Here is a 21060-nt window from a genome sequence, read left to right as displayed (position 1 = left end):
GAAAGTCGCTTTTTTTTTTTGTATTTTATGTCTCAATCAGGGTGGCACGATATTTTTTTTTTCTCTTTGTATCCGTGTTGTAAACAAAATGAGGAGGAGAAAGGGTAGTGACCTACCCTCCCACCCGTGTGTTCCATGATGGCAAACACAATTTTAAATGTGTATTTGTTAGGTTTTAGTAGCGATACATCTTCTACTTGTTTCTTCCTTGTGACATCATTAGCAGGGGAGACGATTCGTTTCAGCGGAGCGAGTCGTGCGTCATTTAAAGACATCAAATAGGGTAATGTTACACAAGACAAGCTTTTAGTACTCTGTTGAAATTAATTAAAGGGAGAAAACCCTAAAAAATATTTACTAACGTCCCTCTGGTGTAATCTTTACAAGCTAACAAAACATACGCCGTCATTCACTCTACGCATTTTTTTTAAAGTGCTACGAAAGCACGCGACTACCTTCCATTGTGTACCGTGACCACAATACCCATTGTATGGGTATCTGCGCATAGGACAATTCTTCTTCTTCTTCGTTCTTAATTATTAGTGTTGAAGGGGATCGAGATTTATCTGCCAGTGGGTTTGAACTCGAGGCTTTGTTCGAATTTATCAACCATGAGCTTTTTGCCGACTCGACCACGCCTCCAACACAATTAAGCGTTACGTGTCAACTGGTTATGCGCCATTGAGGCCATTGACTCCGATTTCAGCCTGCTTTTCTTTTTTGGATTTGCTTCCATAGCCTTTGTCCAACCAAGAACAAACTACAAGGCAGCAGTTGTTTAATTTTGGAGTTGTCTCTCCTAGAAGAGTGGCTGTCCCCAGCTAACGAGCCTCATCTGCCCGAGGGTTCGAACTCGAGACTTTTCGGTTTAGCAACCATGAGCTTTACCGACTCGACCACGCCGACCCCGCATAGGACAATGAATCAAACAGACTGTATCGGAAAAATACTTCCACACAACACCCTTCTCTCGAAGAAGACAATTTATTTTTAACTTCACGTTGAGTAATTTTTATTTTTTTTATTTTTTAAAAGTATTTTTGGTACGTTTTAGTAGCGAGATATCGTCTACTCGTTTCTTCCTTGCGATATCATTAGCAGGGGAGATGATTCGTCTTTTACAGTGAGCTAGACCATCTCTTTTCCAAGTGCAACGTACGCGAAATAAAGACACTAGCTTTTGTATTTTATATCGCAAGCAGGTGACGGGATATTTATACATCTGCTTGAGCGTTATCGGCGAAACTTGTTTTAAACATTATTAATACGCCAAAATTTTAAAATATTATTGTTTCATACACCGATCTCAAGATAGAGTTTTTAATCAGATCTATTATTAACAAATATTGTCATTTTAACACACTGCGTAACCATCAAGTTGAATCAACCACACCTGATGTTACCACTCGTAAAGTCAAGTCTTCAAGACAAAACACTGATACTAAACAAGACATTAAACTGAATTATATGCCACTATGTGATACAACTAATATTATCTTTGCAATGTTAAAAGAGGGGGTATAACTTGTATTGAGTATAGATGTATAGTGTTTAATATTTAATACATAGAACACAGGACAAAAAAAAAACAACAGATTTACATCACCGCAACATCCGACATAATGGCTGGGTTGGGTACGGGGAGGGCGGAGGAGAAGAAAAAAAAACACCATAAAATGTATAACGCTACAAATGTTTGGCTTTATTCAACGACTTAAGAGTAGAAATGTGCTATAATTTTATGTATGTCTTCATTGTAACAGTCACCATAACAAATGATTAAACTTTATGATTTTTTTGAGTGCGAGAAATGCTACCAGTGTGATTGCACCAAGTCCTGCCACAGACCATTTAATTAATGTTTTAAAAGATGCCCAATCTCTCTGACTTTCAGTGCGGCGTGAATAAAACTCAACCAGACCTTGCTGTAGAAGATAAAAATAAGAGAGACTCAATTTCTTAATTTCTCTATCTTGAAGATGGGTAATCAGGATACTTTAAAGTCATGGGGAGAGGGGTGATAAAAGATGATAGAGATAAAATATAGCTGTAGCATACATAACAATTATCCTAAACGCAATATGCATTCTAATGAAAACACAGCACATAAATTTGAATTAATCAATATTCTGTTGTTCAAATGTATCAGTTAAAACAAGTCAATATACTGATTTAGATTCTTCTTAACAGGTGATATAAATTTGATATTATGATGTATGCAAATAGAAACTATTCTTACCCATTTATCATTAGACGTCAACCATTCTTGTAAGTTAGTGTCGATATATGAGGTAACCCATTCAACAACATTATCCGCCAAATGCCTTTTATTATGTACGAAACAATATACCACAAAGCATCCAGCGAAGCCTAAAAGCGCTACAATCCTGCCCCAGTTAACACCATCAGAGAAGGTTTCATCAACTATTATTTTAAAAGTATCATAAGCGTTGTTATCAGTAATATTAAGCTGTTCAAGCAAATCATTGAATCTATTTCTAAATCGTTTCTCAAATTCATCACCAAGATTACGCATTGCCGCTTGGACAACATTTGGAGTAACACTATTTTGTCGCCCATCATTTTCCCACTGAAAACCTTCCTTCGCTACTCGATGTTTGATATAATCCACTACTATCGAACGAGTATTATAAGATTCCATGTTTTCAGACAATTCACTCGAACTTAACACATCTGTTTTTAAAAAACCATCTCAAACTTTAAATGAGATTCATTTATATTACACAAAAACAAAAATACCTAATTCAGCAAACAAAAAAGTGAAGACCTTTTGTTATTCGTAGCAACTAAATCGCCAACCAATCTTACGGCCACCTGCATAATCGATCAAATTATAGAAAGAACGTGGTTTGCATCGCAAATTTAAAAACATGGCGATGTTTACCTATGCTTACAGACCTCAACCAAAAAAAAAGGCAATGAAACTATAAGAAGGAGGAATATATATCTTAGTCATGCAGCAGATTACCTACCCATGTTCGCTTTAGTATTACAGTATTCATTTAATTTCTTTTTGACTTGAACTTCTTTAATTTAAGAAGGTTTACTTATACATAATACATTACGTCTAATTACAATTTTTTATTTTTACCACTCAATGTATTTTGTTTTTTCTATATCTTGCATTGTCATCTTAATTTTTGATCACCTTAGTAAAAATTTGCTTAAGATTATAAACTTCAAGTTTTAAAAAACATCAACGTTATAGTACGTCGTGTCAAATGACACACCGTTTAAAATGTCTACATTTAAAGTTCACCAACATAATGACGTAAAAACTAAATATGATATGACGTTAGCATACATATCATTCAATCTAATCACTCTAAAGTACAAATCAATAATTTTTATTGATTAAGGGGCTGGGTGAGTTATTTTTATTCGGGTGCCCAGGGAAGGTTTGGGGTTGGTTGGGACAGATTTTATACACGAGTAGTCGGTGACGTTTTCACCGAGGCAGGGTTCGAAGCTAGACCATGTATGTTTTGGAATTGTTAGGGTTCGAGTCTATAGTAGGGTCGGGGGAGTTTTCACCTAGGCAGGTTGCAAAGTTGGTACATCCATGTTTTAGAATTGATAGGTAGAGAGTTTATACGAGAGTCGTGGGAGTTTGTATTTCACTGAAGCGTGTTTCAATGTTGGGACATCCATGTTTTGGAATTGGATGAGGTAGAGTTTATACTAGGGACGGAGGTGTTTTGGTTACACCGAGGGTGGTTTCAAAGTTGGTACATGCATGTTTAGGAATTGATGGTAACCGAGTTCATACTAGTGTCGGTTAAGGTTGGTTTTGAACTCGGAACATGCATGTTTTGGAATCGGTAGGTGTAGAGTCCATACTAGGGTCGGTGAAGTTTTCACCGAGGCAGGTTACAAAGTTGGGACATGCATGTTTAGGAATTGTTGTCAGTCGAGTCCGTACTAGGGTCGGTGAAGTTTTCACCGAGGTAGGTTTCAAAGTTGTTACATGTATGTTTAGGAATAGATGAGGGGCAGAGTTTATACAAAGGTCGGAGGTGTTTTGTTAACACCTAGGTAGGTTTCAAAGTTGTTACAGGTATGATTTGGAATTGATGAGGGGCAGAGTTTATACAAAGGTCGGAGGTGTTTTGTTAACACCTAGGTAGGTTTCAAAGTTGTTACAGGTATGATTTGGAATTGATGGGGGTAGAGTTTAAACTAGCGTCGGGGGAGTTTGGGTTTCACAGAGGCGTGTTTCAAACTTGGTACATGGATGTTTTGGAAGTGATCGGGGAAGAGCTTATACTACCGTGGGATGGATTTAGTTTTCACCTAGACATGTTTCAAACTGGGACCATCGATGTTTCGGAATTGGTTGTGTTAGAGTTTACACTAGAGTGGGGCGGTCTTTGTTTTCAACAAGACAGGTTTCAAAGTTGGTACATGGATGTTTGGTACAGGACTGTTTTGGAATCGGTGAGGCAAAGTTAAACTAGGGTCAGGGGAGTTTTCAACGACGCTGGTTTCGAAATTGGGCCACGAATGTTTCGGAGTTGGATGGGAACGATGTCACTTGTAACATTAGTTGAATACAGATACAAGTTTCTCTGTTACTTTGTCCTTTGTCTGTCCAAATAATAGTGTGGGTAAAGGTACGGTCTGTTTATCTAGCGGGTGTTTAGGGATGGGGCGAGGGCGGCGGACATAGGTGGCTAGGCTGCAAGAGATATTCAACGAGGAGTGGTGTCTATAAGTTAAATATCCCAGTCTGTTGGAGTAGTGTCTAGGAGTTGTGATATTAGTTAAATAAATATTTGTCTGTAAGATTGTCATACATCCTTTGTCTCTTAAATGGAATAGAATGGGTAGTGGTACGGTCTGTGTATCTAACGGTTGGTATTGAGGTTAGGTATGGGAAGAAGGGGAAAAGGGTTGCGGAAAAAGGGAAGGGGAAGGGCGAATAGTGATAAAAATAACTCACCCAGCCCCTTAATCAATAAAAATTATTGATTTGTACTTTAGAGTGATTAGATTGAATGATATGTATGCTAACGTCATATCATATTTAGTTTTTACGTCATTATGTTGGTGAACTTTAAATGTAGACATTTTAAACGGTGTGTCATTTGACACGACGTACTATAACGTTGATGTTTTTTAAAACTTGAAGTTTATAATCTTAAGCAAATTTTTACTAAGGTGATCAAAAATTAAGATGACAATGCAAGATATAGAAAAAACAAAATACATTGAGTGGTAAAAATAAAAAATTGTAATTAGACGTAATGTATTATGTATAAGTAAACCTTCTTAAATTAAAGAAGTTCAAGTCAAAAAGAAATTAAATGAATACTGTAATACTAAAGCGAACATGGGTAGGTAATCTGCTGCATGACTAAGATATATATTCCTCCTTCTTATAGTTTCATTGCCTTTTTTTTTTGGTTGAGGTCTGTAAGCATAGGTAAACATCGCCATGTTTTTAAATTTGCGATGCAAACCACGTTCTTTCTATAATTTGATCGATTATGCAGGTGGCCGTAAGATTGGTTGGCGATTTAGTTGCTACGAATAACAAAAGGTCTTCACTTTTTTGTTTGCTGAATTAGGTATTTTTGTTTTTGTGTAATATAAATGAATCTCATTTAAAGTTTGAGATGGTTTTTTAAAAACAGATGTGTTAAGTTCGAGTGAATTGTCTGAAAACATGGAATCTTATAATACTCGTTCGATAGTAGTGGATTATATCAAACATCGAGTAGCGAAGGAAGGTTTTCAGTGGGAAAATGATGGGCGACAAAATAGTGTTACTCCAAATGTTGTCCAAGCGGCAATGCGTAATCTTGGTGATGAATTTGAGAAACGATTTAGAAATAGATTCAATGATTTGCTTGAACAGCTTAATATTACTGATAACAACGCTTATGATACTTTTAAAATAATAGTTGATGAAACCTTCTCTGATGGTGTTAACTGGGGCAGGATTGTAGCGCTTTTAGGCTTCGCTGGATGCTTTGTGGTATATTGTTTCGTACATAATAAAAGGCATTTGGCGGATAATGTTGTTGAATGGGTTACCTCATATATCGACACTAACTTACAAGAATGGTTGACGTCTAATGATAAATGGGTAAGAATAGTTTCTATTTGCATACATCATAATATCAAATTTATATCACCTGTTAAGAAGAATCTAAATCAGTATATTGACTTGTTTTAACTGATACATTTGAACAACAGAATATTGATTAATTCAAATTTATGTGCTGTGTTTTCATTAGAATGCATATTGCGTTTAGGATAATTGTTATGTATGCTACAGCTATATTTTATCTCTATCATCTTTTATCACCCCTCTCCCCATGACTTTAAAGTATCCTGATTACCCATCTTCAAGATAGAGAAATTAAGAAATTGAGTCTCTCTTATTTTTATCTTCTACAGCAAGGTCTGGTTGAGTTTTATTCACGCCGCACTGAAAGTCAGAGAGATTGGGCATCTTTTAAAACATTAATTAAATGGTCTGTGGCAGGACTTGGTGCAATCACACTGGTAGCATTTCTCGCACTCAAAAAAATCATAAAGTTTAATCATTTGTTATGGTGACTGTTACAATGAAGACATACATAAAATTATAGCACATTTCTACTCTTAAGTCGTTGAATAAAGCCAAACATTTGTAGCGTTATACATTTTATGGTGTTTTTTTTTCTTCTCCTCCGCCCTCCCCGTACCCAACCCAGCCATTATGTCGGATGTTGCGGTGATGTAAATCTGTTGTTTTTTTTTTGTCCTGTGTTCTATGTATTAAATATTAAACACTATACATCTATACTCAATACAAGTTATACCCCCTCTTTTAACATTGCAAAGATAATATTAGTTGTATCACATAGTGGCATATAATTCAGTTTAATGTCTTGTTTAGTATCAGTGTTTTGTCTTGAAGACTTGACTTTACGAGTGGTAACATCAGGTGTGGTTGATTCAACTTGATGGTTACGCAGTGTGTTAAAATGACAATATTTGTTAATAATAGATCTGATTAAAAACTCTATCTTGAGATCGGTGTATGAAACAATAATATTTTAAAATTTTGGCGTATTAATAATGTTTAAAACAAGTTTCGCCGATAACGCTCAAGCAGATGTATAAATATCCCGTCACCTGCTTGCGATATAAAATACAAAAGCTAGTGTCTTTATTTCGCGTACGTTGCACTTGGAAAAGAGATGGTCTAGCTCACTGTAAAAGACGAATCATCTCCCCTGCTAATGATATCGCAAGGAAGAAACGAGTAGACGATATCTCGCTACTAAAACGTACCAAAAATACTTTTAAAAAATAAAAAAAATAAAAATTACTCAACGTGAAGTTAAAAATAAATTGTCTTCTTCGAGAGAAGGGTGTTGTGTGGAAGTATTTTTCCGATACAGTCTGTTTGATTCATTGTCCTATGCGGGGTCGGCGTGGTCGAGTCGGTAAAGCTCATGGTTGCTAAACCGAAAAGTCTCGAGTTCGAACCCTCGGGCAGATGAGGCTCGTTAGCTGGGGACAGCCACTCTTCTAGGAGAGACAACTCCAAAATTAAACAACTGCTGCCTTGTAGTTTGTTCTTGGTTGGACAAAGGCTATGGAAGCAAATCCAAAAAAGAAAAGCAGGCTGAAATCGGAGTCAATGGCCTCAATGGCGCATAACCAGTTGACACGTAACGCTTAATTGTGTTGGAGGCGTGGTCGAGTCGGCAAAAAGCTCATGGTTGATAAATTCGAACAAAGCCTCGAGTTCAAACCCACTGGCAGATAAATCTCGATCCCCTTCAACACTAATAATTAAGAACGAAGAAGAAGAAGAATTGTCCTATGCGCAGATACCCATACAATGGGTATTGTGGTCACGGTACACAATGGAAGGTAGTCGCGTGCTTTCGTAGCACTTTAAAAAAAATGCGTAGAGTGAATGACGGCGTATGTTTTGTTAGCTTGTAAAGATTACACCAGAGGGACGTTAGTAAATATTTTTTAGGGTTTTCTCCCTTTAATTAATTTCAACAGAGTACTAAAAGCTTGTCTTGTGTAACATTACCCTATTTGATGTCTTTAAATGACGCACGACTCGCTCCGCTGAAACGAATCGTCTCCCCTGCTAATGATGTCACAAGGAAGAAACAAGTAGAAGATGTATCGCTACTAAAACCTAACAAATACACATTTAAAATTGTGTTTGCCATCATGGAACACACGGGTGGGAGGGTAGGTCACTACCCTTTCTCCTCCTCATTTTGTTTACAACACGGATACAAAGAGAAAAAAAAAATATCGTGCCACCCTGATTGAGACATAAAATACAAAAAAAAAAAGCGACTTTCTTTATTTCACCTGTTTCACAGCTTGCTCCGCGGAAAAGCTACCTCGCTTATTATCTAACCGCCCATGTGCGTTGGGGTATAGCTATTGCCCTATGCTCAGATACCCATACAATGGGTATTGTGCTCACGGCACACAATAAAAGGCGGTCTCGTGCCTTCGTTGCACTTAAAAAAGACATAGAGTGAATGACGCATGTATGTTTTGCAAGCTTGTAAATATTATACCATAGTATTTTATCGGCTTAGGGAAAATAAAATTAATAAAATTAAACAAGACTTGTTGTGATTTGATTTTAGTTTCATTTGTGTGTGTGTGTGTGTGTATGTATATGTATGTGTATATGTGAGTCTCAAAAAAAAAAAGTGTAAAATGTCAACGCCAGGACAACAAGTCATAATCAAAATGGACTAATTCAATACATATCTATGAAAAGTAAAAAATTATAACTTATTACAAGTATAAGTGCACAACCATTTTGATAAAAGTTTTTAAGCAAACCTTTCAGTAAATTTAATTGTAGGTACAGCTTTTCTTCTAAACGACATCAGTTGGATTAATATATGCTAGACCCGATTTATTTCTCACTGATTTGAGCTAAAATTTTGATCATAGGAAAATGGTCTTATTTTAAGAGGTTTCAGTGGGGTAGTGATGACTTTAAAAAATAATAACAGTGTATATAAATATAATATATACCATGCTGGTCATTATCTCACAAATCGTAGGGCCGAGTATTAATAAGACAATTGGAAAAAAAAAAAAAAAAAAAAAAAACAATTATAATCATAACAATCAAAATATTTTTCTAAGATTAACGCTGGTGTAACACATATATTACTTATTAAACCAAACTGCTATTGATCATTTTAATTAGCTATTTAGTCTGACAATTATTTTTAATTAAGACAAAACTTTTATGTTAATAAAATAAACCTAGTTCTGAACCTACTTAAAACAATGTAAACACATAAACAAAGAAGTTTACAAAACTTGAGATTTGAAACATAATCGACTTTTTGTTTACAAAATCAAAGACATAACCAAGGGTATTTAGTGTAATTTCTATGTTAAACCATTGACATCCTAAATTACTTTTTAAATTGTTAATGATAATTGATTAATATACTCTTTGATGTCTGACCCTGGTCACTATTTTAGAAAGAAATCGCTGTTTTAAAAACACTAGGAAAACTTAAAACGTCGTGAGACGCGCGCAAAGCACGCGACATGTATTTTTAAATGTAAACAAACGCGCACGGACACTGTTCCATTGTCGCTATGAAATACTTCTGAACCTACATAAAACAATGTAAATACTTAAACAAAGACGTTTACAAAACTTGCGATTTGAAACTCAACCGACTTTTTGTTTATAAAGACATCACCAAGGGTATTTAGTGTCATTTCTATGTTAAACCATTGGGATCATAAATTTACGGGACGCTTCTCGTGGTTGTTAACAAGACTGTTCTAGAAAAATTCGACTCTCCCTTCGTTTCTATATTAGTTTTATTTAGTAAAGAGATAACTGTGCCCCTGACAATTATTCTGACCAAATCAATAGGCACTTATATAGTCATGAATGAAGGGGCAGCGTGGTAGAACTTACGAGTTCGAATCCAGGTTCAAAGACAGTAGACTGTCCCGAGTCTACCCAACTCTGATGGGTACCTAACTTACGTTAGGGAAAGTAAGGCGGTTGGACATAGTGATGAACACACTATCACTTCATATGCCGAGATCACAGAAAGAAAAAAAAAATTATTTGTTTATCTTCTATATTAATATTTTTTAGAAAATTATAAAAATATAAACAAAATGTATTTAAATATATATAAGTGGTCGTCAAAATGATGGCTATAGAACCTTTAAGTTAAAAGGTGGTTAAAAAATAAATAAAAAAAAACAATGAAAACAATGAAAACGTTGTGATTACAACATATGTAAATATTAAAACCAACAAAGCAAACAGCCACAACAAATAAAACAATCACACTTAACATAATTAACACGACTAGACAAAAAACAGAGGACAAAAACAGACTGATAGTAAATAGTAACGGCTATTTATAGATCAACTGTATGAGAAATATGGCCTATTGTAAAGCAAGCCTAGCTGAATAAATTATTTTTAATGACTATTTAAACATATCTTTTCAAAAAAAAAATCGATACTCTATTGTTTGTCGTCGCGGCCGTAAAGGAGCGTCACGGAAGACAATAGGAGGAGGGGAACACCTGCTCCAGCTGGAGTATTTTACTATATAACATGTCTGCTCTGGCTGCTCAATATTTTACTATATAAACATGTCTGCACAAATTCGACCCAAAGGGGACCTACTATACTACTCTCAACAAATTAATTTCAAGTTCTCTGGATTTGCAACTTTTATAACACTGATTCTGAAAATATTAAATTTCTGAATTATTTTTAGGCTTAAGTTTTTATTTTTGTATTATTTTTACGGTCGCTATGAAGTCAAAATATAAAAAAAAACAAAAACAAAACGAATGTTATCCATGTCAACAGTATGATAGATGGATTCTCGTCAACTCGGCCGCCTCCATTGTGTGCTCTACAAGAGGATCTCAAAGAGGTCAGATGATTGTTCTGAGCCGTAGATTCATTGATTACAATACTGTGTTAATTCACACATAATCACAAGCAAGGGAAATGTATGAGAAAATAAAAAAAAGTGTCAATAAATAACAAGAACGTGTTGGCAGTCTGTTTTTGTTTACTGTTTGTGTCACGTGGTTGGTGGAGGTGTTGTGTTGCAATGAATGTTGGACGAACCAAAACAGTCCACCGAATGTTTTCAACTACGAACCAAAACAAGCCACGTCACCACTTAAATTCCAACACATTTCCGACCCAGATCTCGCCTAATCGGACAGGACACCGACAGGAAAAAAAAATGGACCTGCTAAAACTAAAACAAACATCAAAGCATGGCCGAATTCCTCAGCCAGATTCTACACACCACCTTTGACCCAGCCAAATTCTACACACGATCTTTGAAGTCAAAACTTTCACAGACTGTGGCCGATCTGAAGCTAAATTAATTTATTACTGGTCACAAAGTTTTCAAAAACCTCTCTATTTTACGATGCCGTAATTAATTTCACGATGCCGTAATTAATTTCGCGCGTTACCTCGCCTGCAGTGGTGATCGAAAACAAACATGTTTACATACAGGTATAAACTAGCGAGGCAATAATTGGCAAGCGAAAGTCAACTATCTTCAAGTAGTAAAAAGTTATTGGTAGGACCGTCCTAATATTTTTCCCTTGAATAAGGTCGGGGTACATCTTCAGGTCAACTTCATACCGCGTGGTCAAGTAGTAGAGCGCACGATCTCTAGTCAATATTTCACGAGTTTAGATGAGGCTTAAGTCCACAGGGCATACGTGAGTCCACTCAGCTCTAATGCGTACCTGAATAATTTAGGAGAAGAAAAGTCTCTTCCGGATTGTGTTGGTCAAGTTTATCACACAGGACGATGTTATAGAAACATTTGGACTTTATGTGTTTTTTAAAAAATTGTATAGACTTTGCGGGGCACACTGCTAAAATTGTATTCAAAGACCATTCGTTTTCTCTCAATGTTCCAGCATATAATAAGTTAAACACTTTCGTGGTAAAGTGTACCTGGCATAAACTATCATCCGTTAACAACCACCACCAACCGTCAACATCCACCACCACGACCACCAACCACCACCAACCATCATGAACCATCATGAACCACCAACAACCATCACTACCACCAAAACTACCACAAATCACCACTTACCTCACAAACTCTCTTGGCCTCACTGCCGAATATGAAGTCCATCCCTTGAATCTGTGAATTTAAAAAATTAAAAATTAAACGATAAAAGAAGACAATTTATTTTTAAAAACATTTTTGACGGTCTTTGAAACTTCTCTACACAAGCATCATTAAAAAAATCTGGGGTTAAGACTTAAGATTAGGGCTAGGCTGAGGAATACGGCATATATTGTTTAGTCTTTTTTGTTAAGGTTAGTGTGTGGCATGGGTTAATCTCTTGACATTATAACGTTTTCAGTCGACTCTTGGAGCTAGGTTTAGGTTAAGACTTGTTTCTCAAGGCATGCACCAGACTTTATCTGCCGGCAGTGGTGGACAGGCTGTGTCCAAGGGACCCGGGAAATTTTTAAAGGGGCCCCCTTCATTGTGCATTTTTTCCCCGTCAAAGTCTGATGATCACCCTCAGCGTAAAATGGAAATTCACGCTACAATTTATTTAAGAAAAAAAAGTCAACGCACTTAGGCGTAGTACAGTACAGTTACCTGGGGGCCCACCGTGATTTTTTACCTGGGGGCCCACCGAGGTAGACCGGCGGTCCGGTAATGCAGGATACAGCCCGCCAACCAACTCTTAAACAGACCACTTGTCTCCATCACTTCGCTGTACGTCTCCCATTAACAAGCAAACACTTGATGTTAATGCGCATGCGCTAAAGTACGTACATTAAATTCTCACTTTGATCCCCCCCCCTCCCACCGTTACAAAAAAAATAATCCAGGAAGGCATGTCAGGCATGCTGTATGACGTCACACGGAGCATGCCACATGCACTTCGCCGCCACGGAGGTGTGAAAGGAACAATTAACCCGTGTCAATGACACCGAGGGTATATACTTTAACTGTGTACCCCCCCACCCAGCCCTCCCACATCAACTATATTGACCTAGCTCTGTTCACTATTTAATCACGGATGGGGAGGGGGAAAGTTGGGGGTGAGGGTGGGGGTAAAAATGTGTCCTACTGCGTAAAAACCAAGAAACCAAATAACTGCATTCATCGGGAAGATTCCTGACTCTGTGACCTGATTGTAGTTTTCAAACCTAACCTGTGACCTTTGACAGTGGTTTGTCTTGGGAGTGATGTTCATACTGATTTCCGTCTAAATTCAGATTTCCGTCTAAATTCAGATTTCCGTCTAAATTCAGATTTCCGCCTAAAATCAGATTTGCGCCTAAAATCAGATTTCCGTCTAAAATCAGATTAGCGTCTAAAATCAGATTTCTGTCTAAAATAATATCTTCGTCTAAATAAAGATCTACGTCTAAAATCAGACATCCGTCTAAAATCATATTTCCGTCAAAATTAGGACATCCGTCTAGCCGAACAAAGTCTTGCGGCTTGCAACTAGAACAGGAAGCGTTACTTACAGAGATACATCTATCTTGATACACACATGCACTCAACAAACACGAACACACATAATCGTTATATATATATATTTAAAAAAATGCATGTTTTGGATATAAATGCAGGTCAAAGTTCGTACAAAGGTCACATAAACTTTAACCAAAATTCAGTCCAAGATTACAATACAATTTTTCAAATCTAGGACTCATAATCATCACCTACTATACTAGCACTATGCCCAAAGCAACTTTATCCAATTAATTGTTTAATGTTTTATTCATGTGATTTTACTCTTTATTCGAGGTAATACAAATAAATGTCAAACAACATGTACATGTATACAGAAAGGTAAACAACAAACAAACTCCGCGTGTAACTAGAGATGCCATCATTATGCGACAACACGGCCAGCGTATATTATTTGCTCGAGCGGTATGCGTGTCTAATTGAATACATTTAATAAGAAATGCTAACAGTGAATGTCCGCTGTGTCGAGACTTCAAAGAATATAAGGCTTACGATTTCTTTCAGACATTTTTCTCCCGGGGGGGGGGGGGGGGGGTGTGCAGTGCCGGAGGGATGCCTGATCATACGTAATGTTTTTTTTTAAGCCGTGGATGTCATTGTCATAACAATAATAATTTTTAACTGTGAAAAAACACAGGTAGAAATATTAAGAAGAAAACATGACAACTGCAATGACAAAGCAATGAAGAAAAAGCACTTAAGAACAACAAAACGATAAAAACAATCAGTCACGACTAAGAAAGGCAGCAAAACACGACAACAGCAAAACACGACAACAACAGACAATAACACAACATGATAACAACAAAACACGACAACAACAGACAACAACACAACATGATAACAACAAAATTCCGAGAAGTTGGCCTGTATCTTGTTGGACGTTGCTGAAACTGACGATTGGACTAACTGGCCGACATGAATAGGTCCTATGTGCATGAATAGGTCCTATGTGCATGAATAGGTCCTATGTGCATGAATAGGTCCTAAGTGCATGAATAGGTCCTAAGTGCATGAATAGTTCATCAGCTAAAGAACAACTTAAATATTGCAAAATCGCGTAATGAATTATAATCCCCCATTTTAATTGTTAATTGTTTCTGCTGTTTAAATTATAAAGCTAAAAAAAAAAAACCGGATGAGTTTCGGTCTGTTGCACTAATTGTAACCATCCGTACCGGTCTCCCCCAGTCGTCGCCCCCTCCCCCTCATTAGCAAACAGAAAGAGTTGACCTATTTCAAACTGTCAACTTCAACCTTGCACTTTTTAAATTTCTGTTTGACCTCTTTTTAAGGTTATTAGACGGACCTTTTCGCTTGTTTACTAAAACCGCACGCGGTAACTCAAAAAGTTCAACTTGATTTTTCGAAAATAAACTGACAAGAAACGAAACAAAAGTGTGTTTTATAAGGAGTGACGTCAAACTGGTGTTTCTGATGAAAGAGACGGAACAGCCCGACCGTACTGGGAATTGAGGACAAGAAGGAGGGCGTGCCTCTCTTCCAGTTGACTGTTACAGGGAGGACAGGGGGAGGAGGTCACACAGGTGAGGGCAGAGCTCGCAGGCCTGTTTAGGACAGGCTTACTTTGATCTCAGAGAAATAGGTCACATCTGTTGTTTTTTTTTGTTGAGCAAACCGTCAAATTCTATTTCTGTTCACGGCCAGGGCTTCGATACTGTCTTCGTTAAACTGGGGGTGAGGGGAAGGGGCGAACAGGACAAGATGGGACGGAAGGCGACGTGATGGGGGAGGGGTGGACGCCTGGTAGGCTGCATGCACCCGACCCCCCTAAAAAATACAATGTCTGAATTCTCACATTAATTTTAGTTTGGGCAAAGTTTCAACCTAAGAAAATAAAACTAAATTGCATTATTTAAAATAAAAGCTTTTGTCGCTCGCGAAATCTACACATTTTGGAGACCAAAGTTTTTTTTTTTTATTAAAGAAAGAAAATAAGTTTTGTTTATTTAATTTCAGAGAATTTAAAAACTATTAATAATTTTTTTTAAGAACTTGTTTTTTTCAAGTTTTGTAGTCATTTCAAAACTACATACTTCATTTAATTTTATTTTGCACATTTTGCATCAAAAGGCTTTCTGTATATAACAGTAGACGTTTATTGTTGGTTGTAGGCTATTGTGTTCGTTAAATACACTCGGTATATATAGACTCTAGGAACATAAAGTAACGCATCAATCTTTTATGCGCGCCATCAAAAGGCTGTAAAATCATAAGAAAATAAACTGCATCTTCGTATTAAATAACTCCCAGAGCCTGATGAACAACTAGAAAAGATTAGAAATTACAACAGCTTACAGCGTCCAATCTATGTCGCCCTTCGTGTATTCTGACACGACCCAACAGACTCGTAGACCAGCTGACGACGGTCAACTGGATGTAACAAAAAAAAAGACCCTGGTAGGCGAACGTGGCATTACCAGAGAACGGACTCAACGGAGGTTTTATATGGTTGCTGTTTCAGCGGAGGTTTTATATGGTTGCTGTTTCAGAACAACAAAATCCTTTAAAAATTGAAACCTTTTTTCCCACGTTTTCTTTAACTTGCTTTCGCTTCTGTTTGGTTCTCCAATCAAATCTTGCGATCGAAATTTCGGACACTTCCCGGTTAGCTAGCGCGCTGAAATTTTCAGGGAAGCTTTGTTTCCGATGACCATAGAATATTCAATTATTATTACTAAATTGATCCATGGAAACATTTTATTGATCATTTTAGGCCGCTATATAATTGTGCAAAAACGTGGGGGAAAAGGGACATAACCCAGTAACTGTAATTTGATGAAAACAAGGTTCGGGACTCTCCCTCTTTTTACTTACTGACTAGTGTTCACGCAGTGTTTGTGTACAAACAACCAGAACGTAACAACTGGTGGCCAGTATGGGGGAGACGATATGGTCGAGTGGTTGGGCACACGATTGCTATCCCACTCGGCGCGAGTTCAAATGTATGTGTTCTAGTCAGTAACGTATTCACACAACGTGTTTTTTACGAGTTGTCTTTTTACGAGACTTTAATGCTATACAACTTTTACGAGATTTTAATGCAAACAAACAGACAAAGACTAAAAAGTAGAAATTAATAATCATTAAAAACGTTTTAAAAAACCCACGTTTTCTGATTGAACTAAAAAGTAGAAAATAAATGTTATACATCACAATAATGCAAGCGATCACTCTACTATAAGCGATCAAAAACGTGGGGCGCCGTGATTTTCTTACAGTTTCTAATACTGTTGACTCTCTACAAGCTCCATAATAAAAGTCAATAGTATTAGAAACTGTAAGAAAAAAAAATCGAGATTTTTACAAATCTCGTCGTTTTACACCTCACTGATATGGAAAAACATAATTTTGCAAGCTTGTCCGTATGTCTGTGTGTGTGTATCTGTGTGTCTGTCTGTGTGTAAACACGATTACTTGAGTACCGTTACAGCTAGGTTGATGAAATTTCATATATAAGTATTTTATCAAAATCGTAGATCCTTATCAACTTTTGAGCGATTTCCGATAACCGGAAGTGGTACATTTTCTACTTTGAATTTTTCAAAAGCCTATAACTTTAGTACTATTTCAGATAGATAAATGAAATAAATTTCACATGTAAGTAAAAGATCTAATTCTCTACCTTCTGTCAAATTTTGAGTAATTTCCGTTGACTGGAAGTAATAATTTACGCTATTTCCGATTTCTCAAAAAAAACGCACGTTATTTTATAAAGTACTAATAATATTGCACATTTTATTAAGCGTTCACTTAGTGTGCAATTCTTTTTTTTACGAGATTCCATTCTATTATAAAAAGTTTAAGTATATAAAAATTGAATTACAAATATTGTCTATGTCCTGAGTTGCCATCCGTCGTAGTTTTATATTAGAATATCCGAGAAAGTATAGGGGATATCACTCCCGGTTTATTGAACGAAAAGGCTTTGGTCTAGTTGAAAACCCAAATTTTAAAATTCGGAATCCATATCAAGTTTTTGCTGAGTTGACGAATAACTGCAACAGCCACGTCAAGGGCACATAACCTGTTAGGCAATGAGGTCTTGTCAAGGGAGAAAACTTTGGTGTAGTTTTTAAAAATATTTTAAATGGCGTGTCTTGTGGAAAGTTCAGCTTCCTTATGGTGTTGAGCCTCAGCGGACAAGTTTGATAAGGTCATCACAGTTGCAAGACAACGACAGCGCGGACCTTTGCTCAGCACTGTTCCGTTAGAGGGCCCACACATTTGCCTGTCGTAACCAGCACTTGCTGTATTGTTTGTGTATAAGTTGATGGTGGCGTTTGGTTTGTGAGGTCCAAGGGTTGAAGCTAAACAGTTGGGTAACTAGTTATTGTTAATGGGAGGGGGGAGGACGTAAATTTTCACACTCACAGACATTCAAACGTAAACATACTCGCACATACACACGAACACGCACAAGCACACATAAACATATATATATATGTATATATATATATATATATATATATATATATATATATATATATATATATATATATATATATATATATATATATATGTATATATATGTGTGTGTGTATGTAACAGTAAAATCGAAACAACAGTCAATGTGGGCTACAGCTGTCTAGTACACCATAACAAAAACATATTGTCTCACACTATTTAAGTGCTCATCTTTTTATACAACAGCATTACATTGGCGGAAGGACTTGCTTGTTCAACCCCCCCCCCAATCCGCCCCCGGCGTCAACAAAGTCAGAAGTCGTCTGCTTTAAGTACTTAAATCTTGTTGGTGACCTTTGACAAAGCTGGAGACAGGCGCATTAAAGTTTTTTTTACAGCCACGACTAAAACGTTTTTAGTGTGTCACCTTATGACTTAGCGACGTCACATCTAAAAACTGCCTGATGATACAGCTGCTGGTGATACAGTTGCTGGTGATACAGCTGCTGGTGATACAGTTGCTGGTGATACAGTTGCTGGTGATACAATTGCTGGTAACTGGCCTGCTTATAATACACATTAACTAGATACATCAGAAGTACACAAGTGCTTTAGATTCACATTCATAGACGGAGAACTCAAATAAATTTGATTGCGCGGTTGACTGATAGCGAACAATTTGTAAACTCTACGAATTTTTGAGCGTAATTTAGGTGCTCGTCTCCAAGGCAACGGTGATAATTAATTTTAAACAATCAGATACCATACTTTAATTATTTGCTACGCTTAAATTATTTTTTTTAAACACAAGCACCGCTGCGAGGATGTATACATTTTGTTACATTTGTGGTTGTTTTATACCCCCATCCAGAGGCGTGGCGGGAAGGGGGGTACATATGTCACCGGGCGCCGAACGTAGGGGCGCCAAAATGGGTTAGAAAAAAAATTAAAAGCTCATTTTAGCTGCAGTTTTGTATGGGATGGGAAGAGGGGAGCGGGTGGGGGGGGGGGGCGCAAATCGAAAGTTTGTCCCGGGGGGGGGGGGGAACTGAAAGTTTGTCCCCGGGCGCCGGGAGGGTAGATACTCCTCTGCCCCCATCCTCGCCACCTCATCTGCGTGATTTCATAATCAAATGACAATTTTCAGCCACATCATTGATAAAAAAAAAACTAACCGTAAAGTACTTTTATCTATTACCTAATTCAATTTTCAAACACTATCTTATTAATTAAGCGAAGCGGATTAAATAAACACGGTCCATGGTATGCGAATTAAAGGAATGCATAAAATATTGAAATAACTCACACTATCGTGTTATACGTACCCCATACCGGCCAACATTTTGACATGTTTAATTAGCAGGCACGCGGCACGAGCGCACGAAAAAAATCTGTCACAGTAAATAGGTTGACACGAGAGAACCTTACCGCGGTTGGTAATGTGGATAGTGACGCGATTGGTTAATCCCCGAAATGCATAATGACGTCATCCCATTCATAAAAAACAACTAACGGAGGTTGGGGAAAATGTTAACAAGGCCGAATGTACTTCTGCGGTGAATGTCAGAGGTCGTCATTACATTCCTGACCCAGTTCTTGTTTTGATAATTACTACACGTGGACATTAATTTAATTTATTTTAAAAATGTTTTAATACCTTAGTTTAAGTAGTATTTAAAAATATGTGAGGCGTTTAATTATATATTGTGTTATTTTAGCGTAAATATGTAAATAACTTGACTACAAATTAGCTCACAGTTAAAATAAAATTAACTACTTTAATTACATTTGAATTTTAAGTTGACAAACCAAAAGGCAATCTGGATACATCAAGAAAAATGTTTGAAGTATAAAACTAAAGCAGAAATTAAATATATATAAAACATTGAGCCCCCCCCCCCCCTCCCCTCCTAAGGTCCAACCTCTGTCATTCGTCACATATCTCATGAGAAATTATCACCCAATTCAAATAAAAAATGTTCATAAAAAACGTTTTAATAACAAGCTTTTATGTAATAATGCACTAAAAAGGAGAAAATAAATTATAGACTACTATTTAAATAACTATAAAGAAAAGCGTGGGTCATTTTAGTATCTATTGGATATCTTTACAAATATTTAAGAAGAGACCCACGCTCTTCTTTATTGTTATTTAAATAGTAGTCTATAATTTATTTTCTTCTTTTTAGTGCATTATTACATAAAAGCTTGTTATTAAAACGTTTTTTTATGAATTTTTTTTAGTACTTTACATGTTTTATTTACAATAAAGTTACATGACTAAAAACCATTGCGCACATATTGAAAGCGATGACGCCCTATTGAACGTGATGACACATGTCTAATAGCGCGGAATAGTTTGATGAGACAGCCTACTATTTTGGACACAATTTTAATTAATTCATAAAAAATTAATCAGGCAACCAATTAAGTCAAATTTAATGTCATGCTGCATAGTCTTCATGTCTTGACGCACGTACCAACCTTATCTGTCAATTAAAAGTGCCTGCAGTGTCGCTCGGGCGTTTCGATCTAGACAGACTGACGACAGACTGACGAGGAAGTGAGTTAAATACAAGCTTGTAATAAACCGGTAGTGATCTCCCCTAAACTTTCTCGAATATTCTTATATAAAACAACAGGAGATGGTAACTGGGGATATAGTTATGATTTTTAATCCATTTTAAATACTGAAACTTTTAAAAATAGAATAGAATCTCAGTAAAAAACAATTGCGCACCAAGCGAACGCCTAATAAAGGTGTGTATAATAGTGCGCAATAGTATTAGTACTTAATAAATTTACATTAGTTTTTTGAGAAATCGGAAGTAGCGTAAATTACTACTTCCGGTCAACGGAAATTACTCAAAATTTAACAGAAGGTAGAGAATTAGATCTTTTACTTACATTTATTTCATTTATCTATCTGAAATAGTACTCAAGTTATAGGCTTTTGAAAAATTCAAAGTAGAAAAAGGTACCACTTCCGGTTGTCGGAAATCGCTCAAAAGTTGATACGGATCTACGATTTTGATATAATACTTATATATGAAATTTCATCAACCTAGCT

The 21060-nt window shown here is 36.6% G+C and overlaps 1 protein-coding gene across 1 annotated transcript in view; it reads right to left on the bottom strand.

Annotated features, from left to right (window-relative positions):
• LOC131934527 (uncharacterized) overlaps positions 1–21060 on the bottom strand; it is a 40949-nt gene that overhangs the window by 10079 nt on the left and 9810 nt on the right. Inside the window, exon 3 of the mRNA XM_059290569.1 lies at positions 12150–12200. Within this exon, the coding sequence (XP_059146552.1) occupies positions 12150–12200 (51 nt within the window). The remainder of the gene's footprint in view (positions 1–12149; positions 12201–21060) is intronic.

The sequence above is a fragment of the Physella acuta genome, unplaced genomic scaffold (genome assembly GCF_028476545.2).
Source record: "Physella acuta isolate Inbredline_101_S28 unplaced genomic scaffold, ASM2847654v3 ptg000109l, whole genome shotgun sequence".
Classification (NCBI taxonomy): Eukaryota; Metazoa; Mollusca; class Gastropoda; family Physidae; genus Physella; species Physella acuta.
This window is presented reverse-complemented; position numbering and strand designations above follow the sequence as displayed.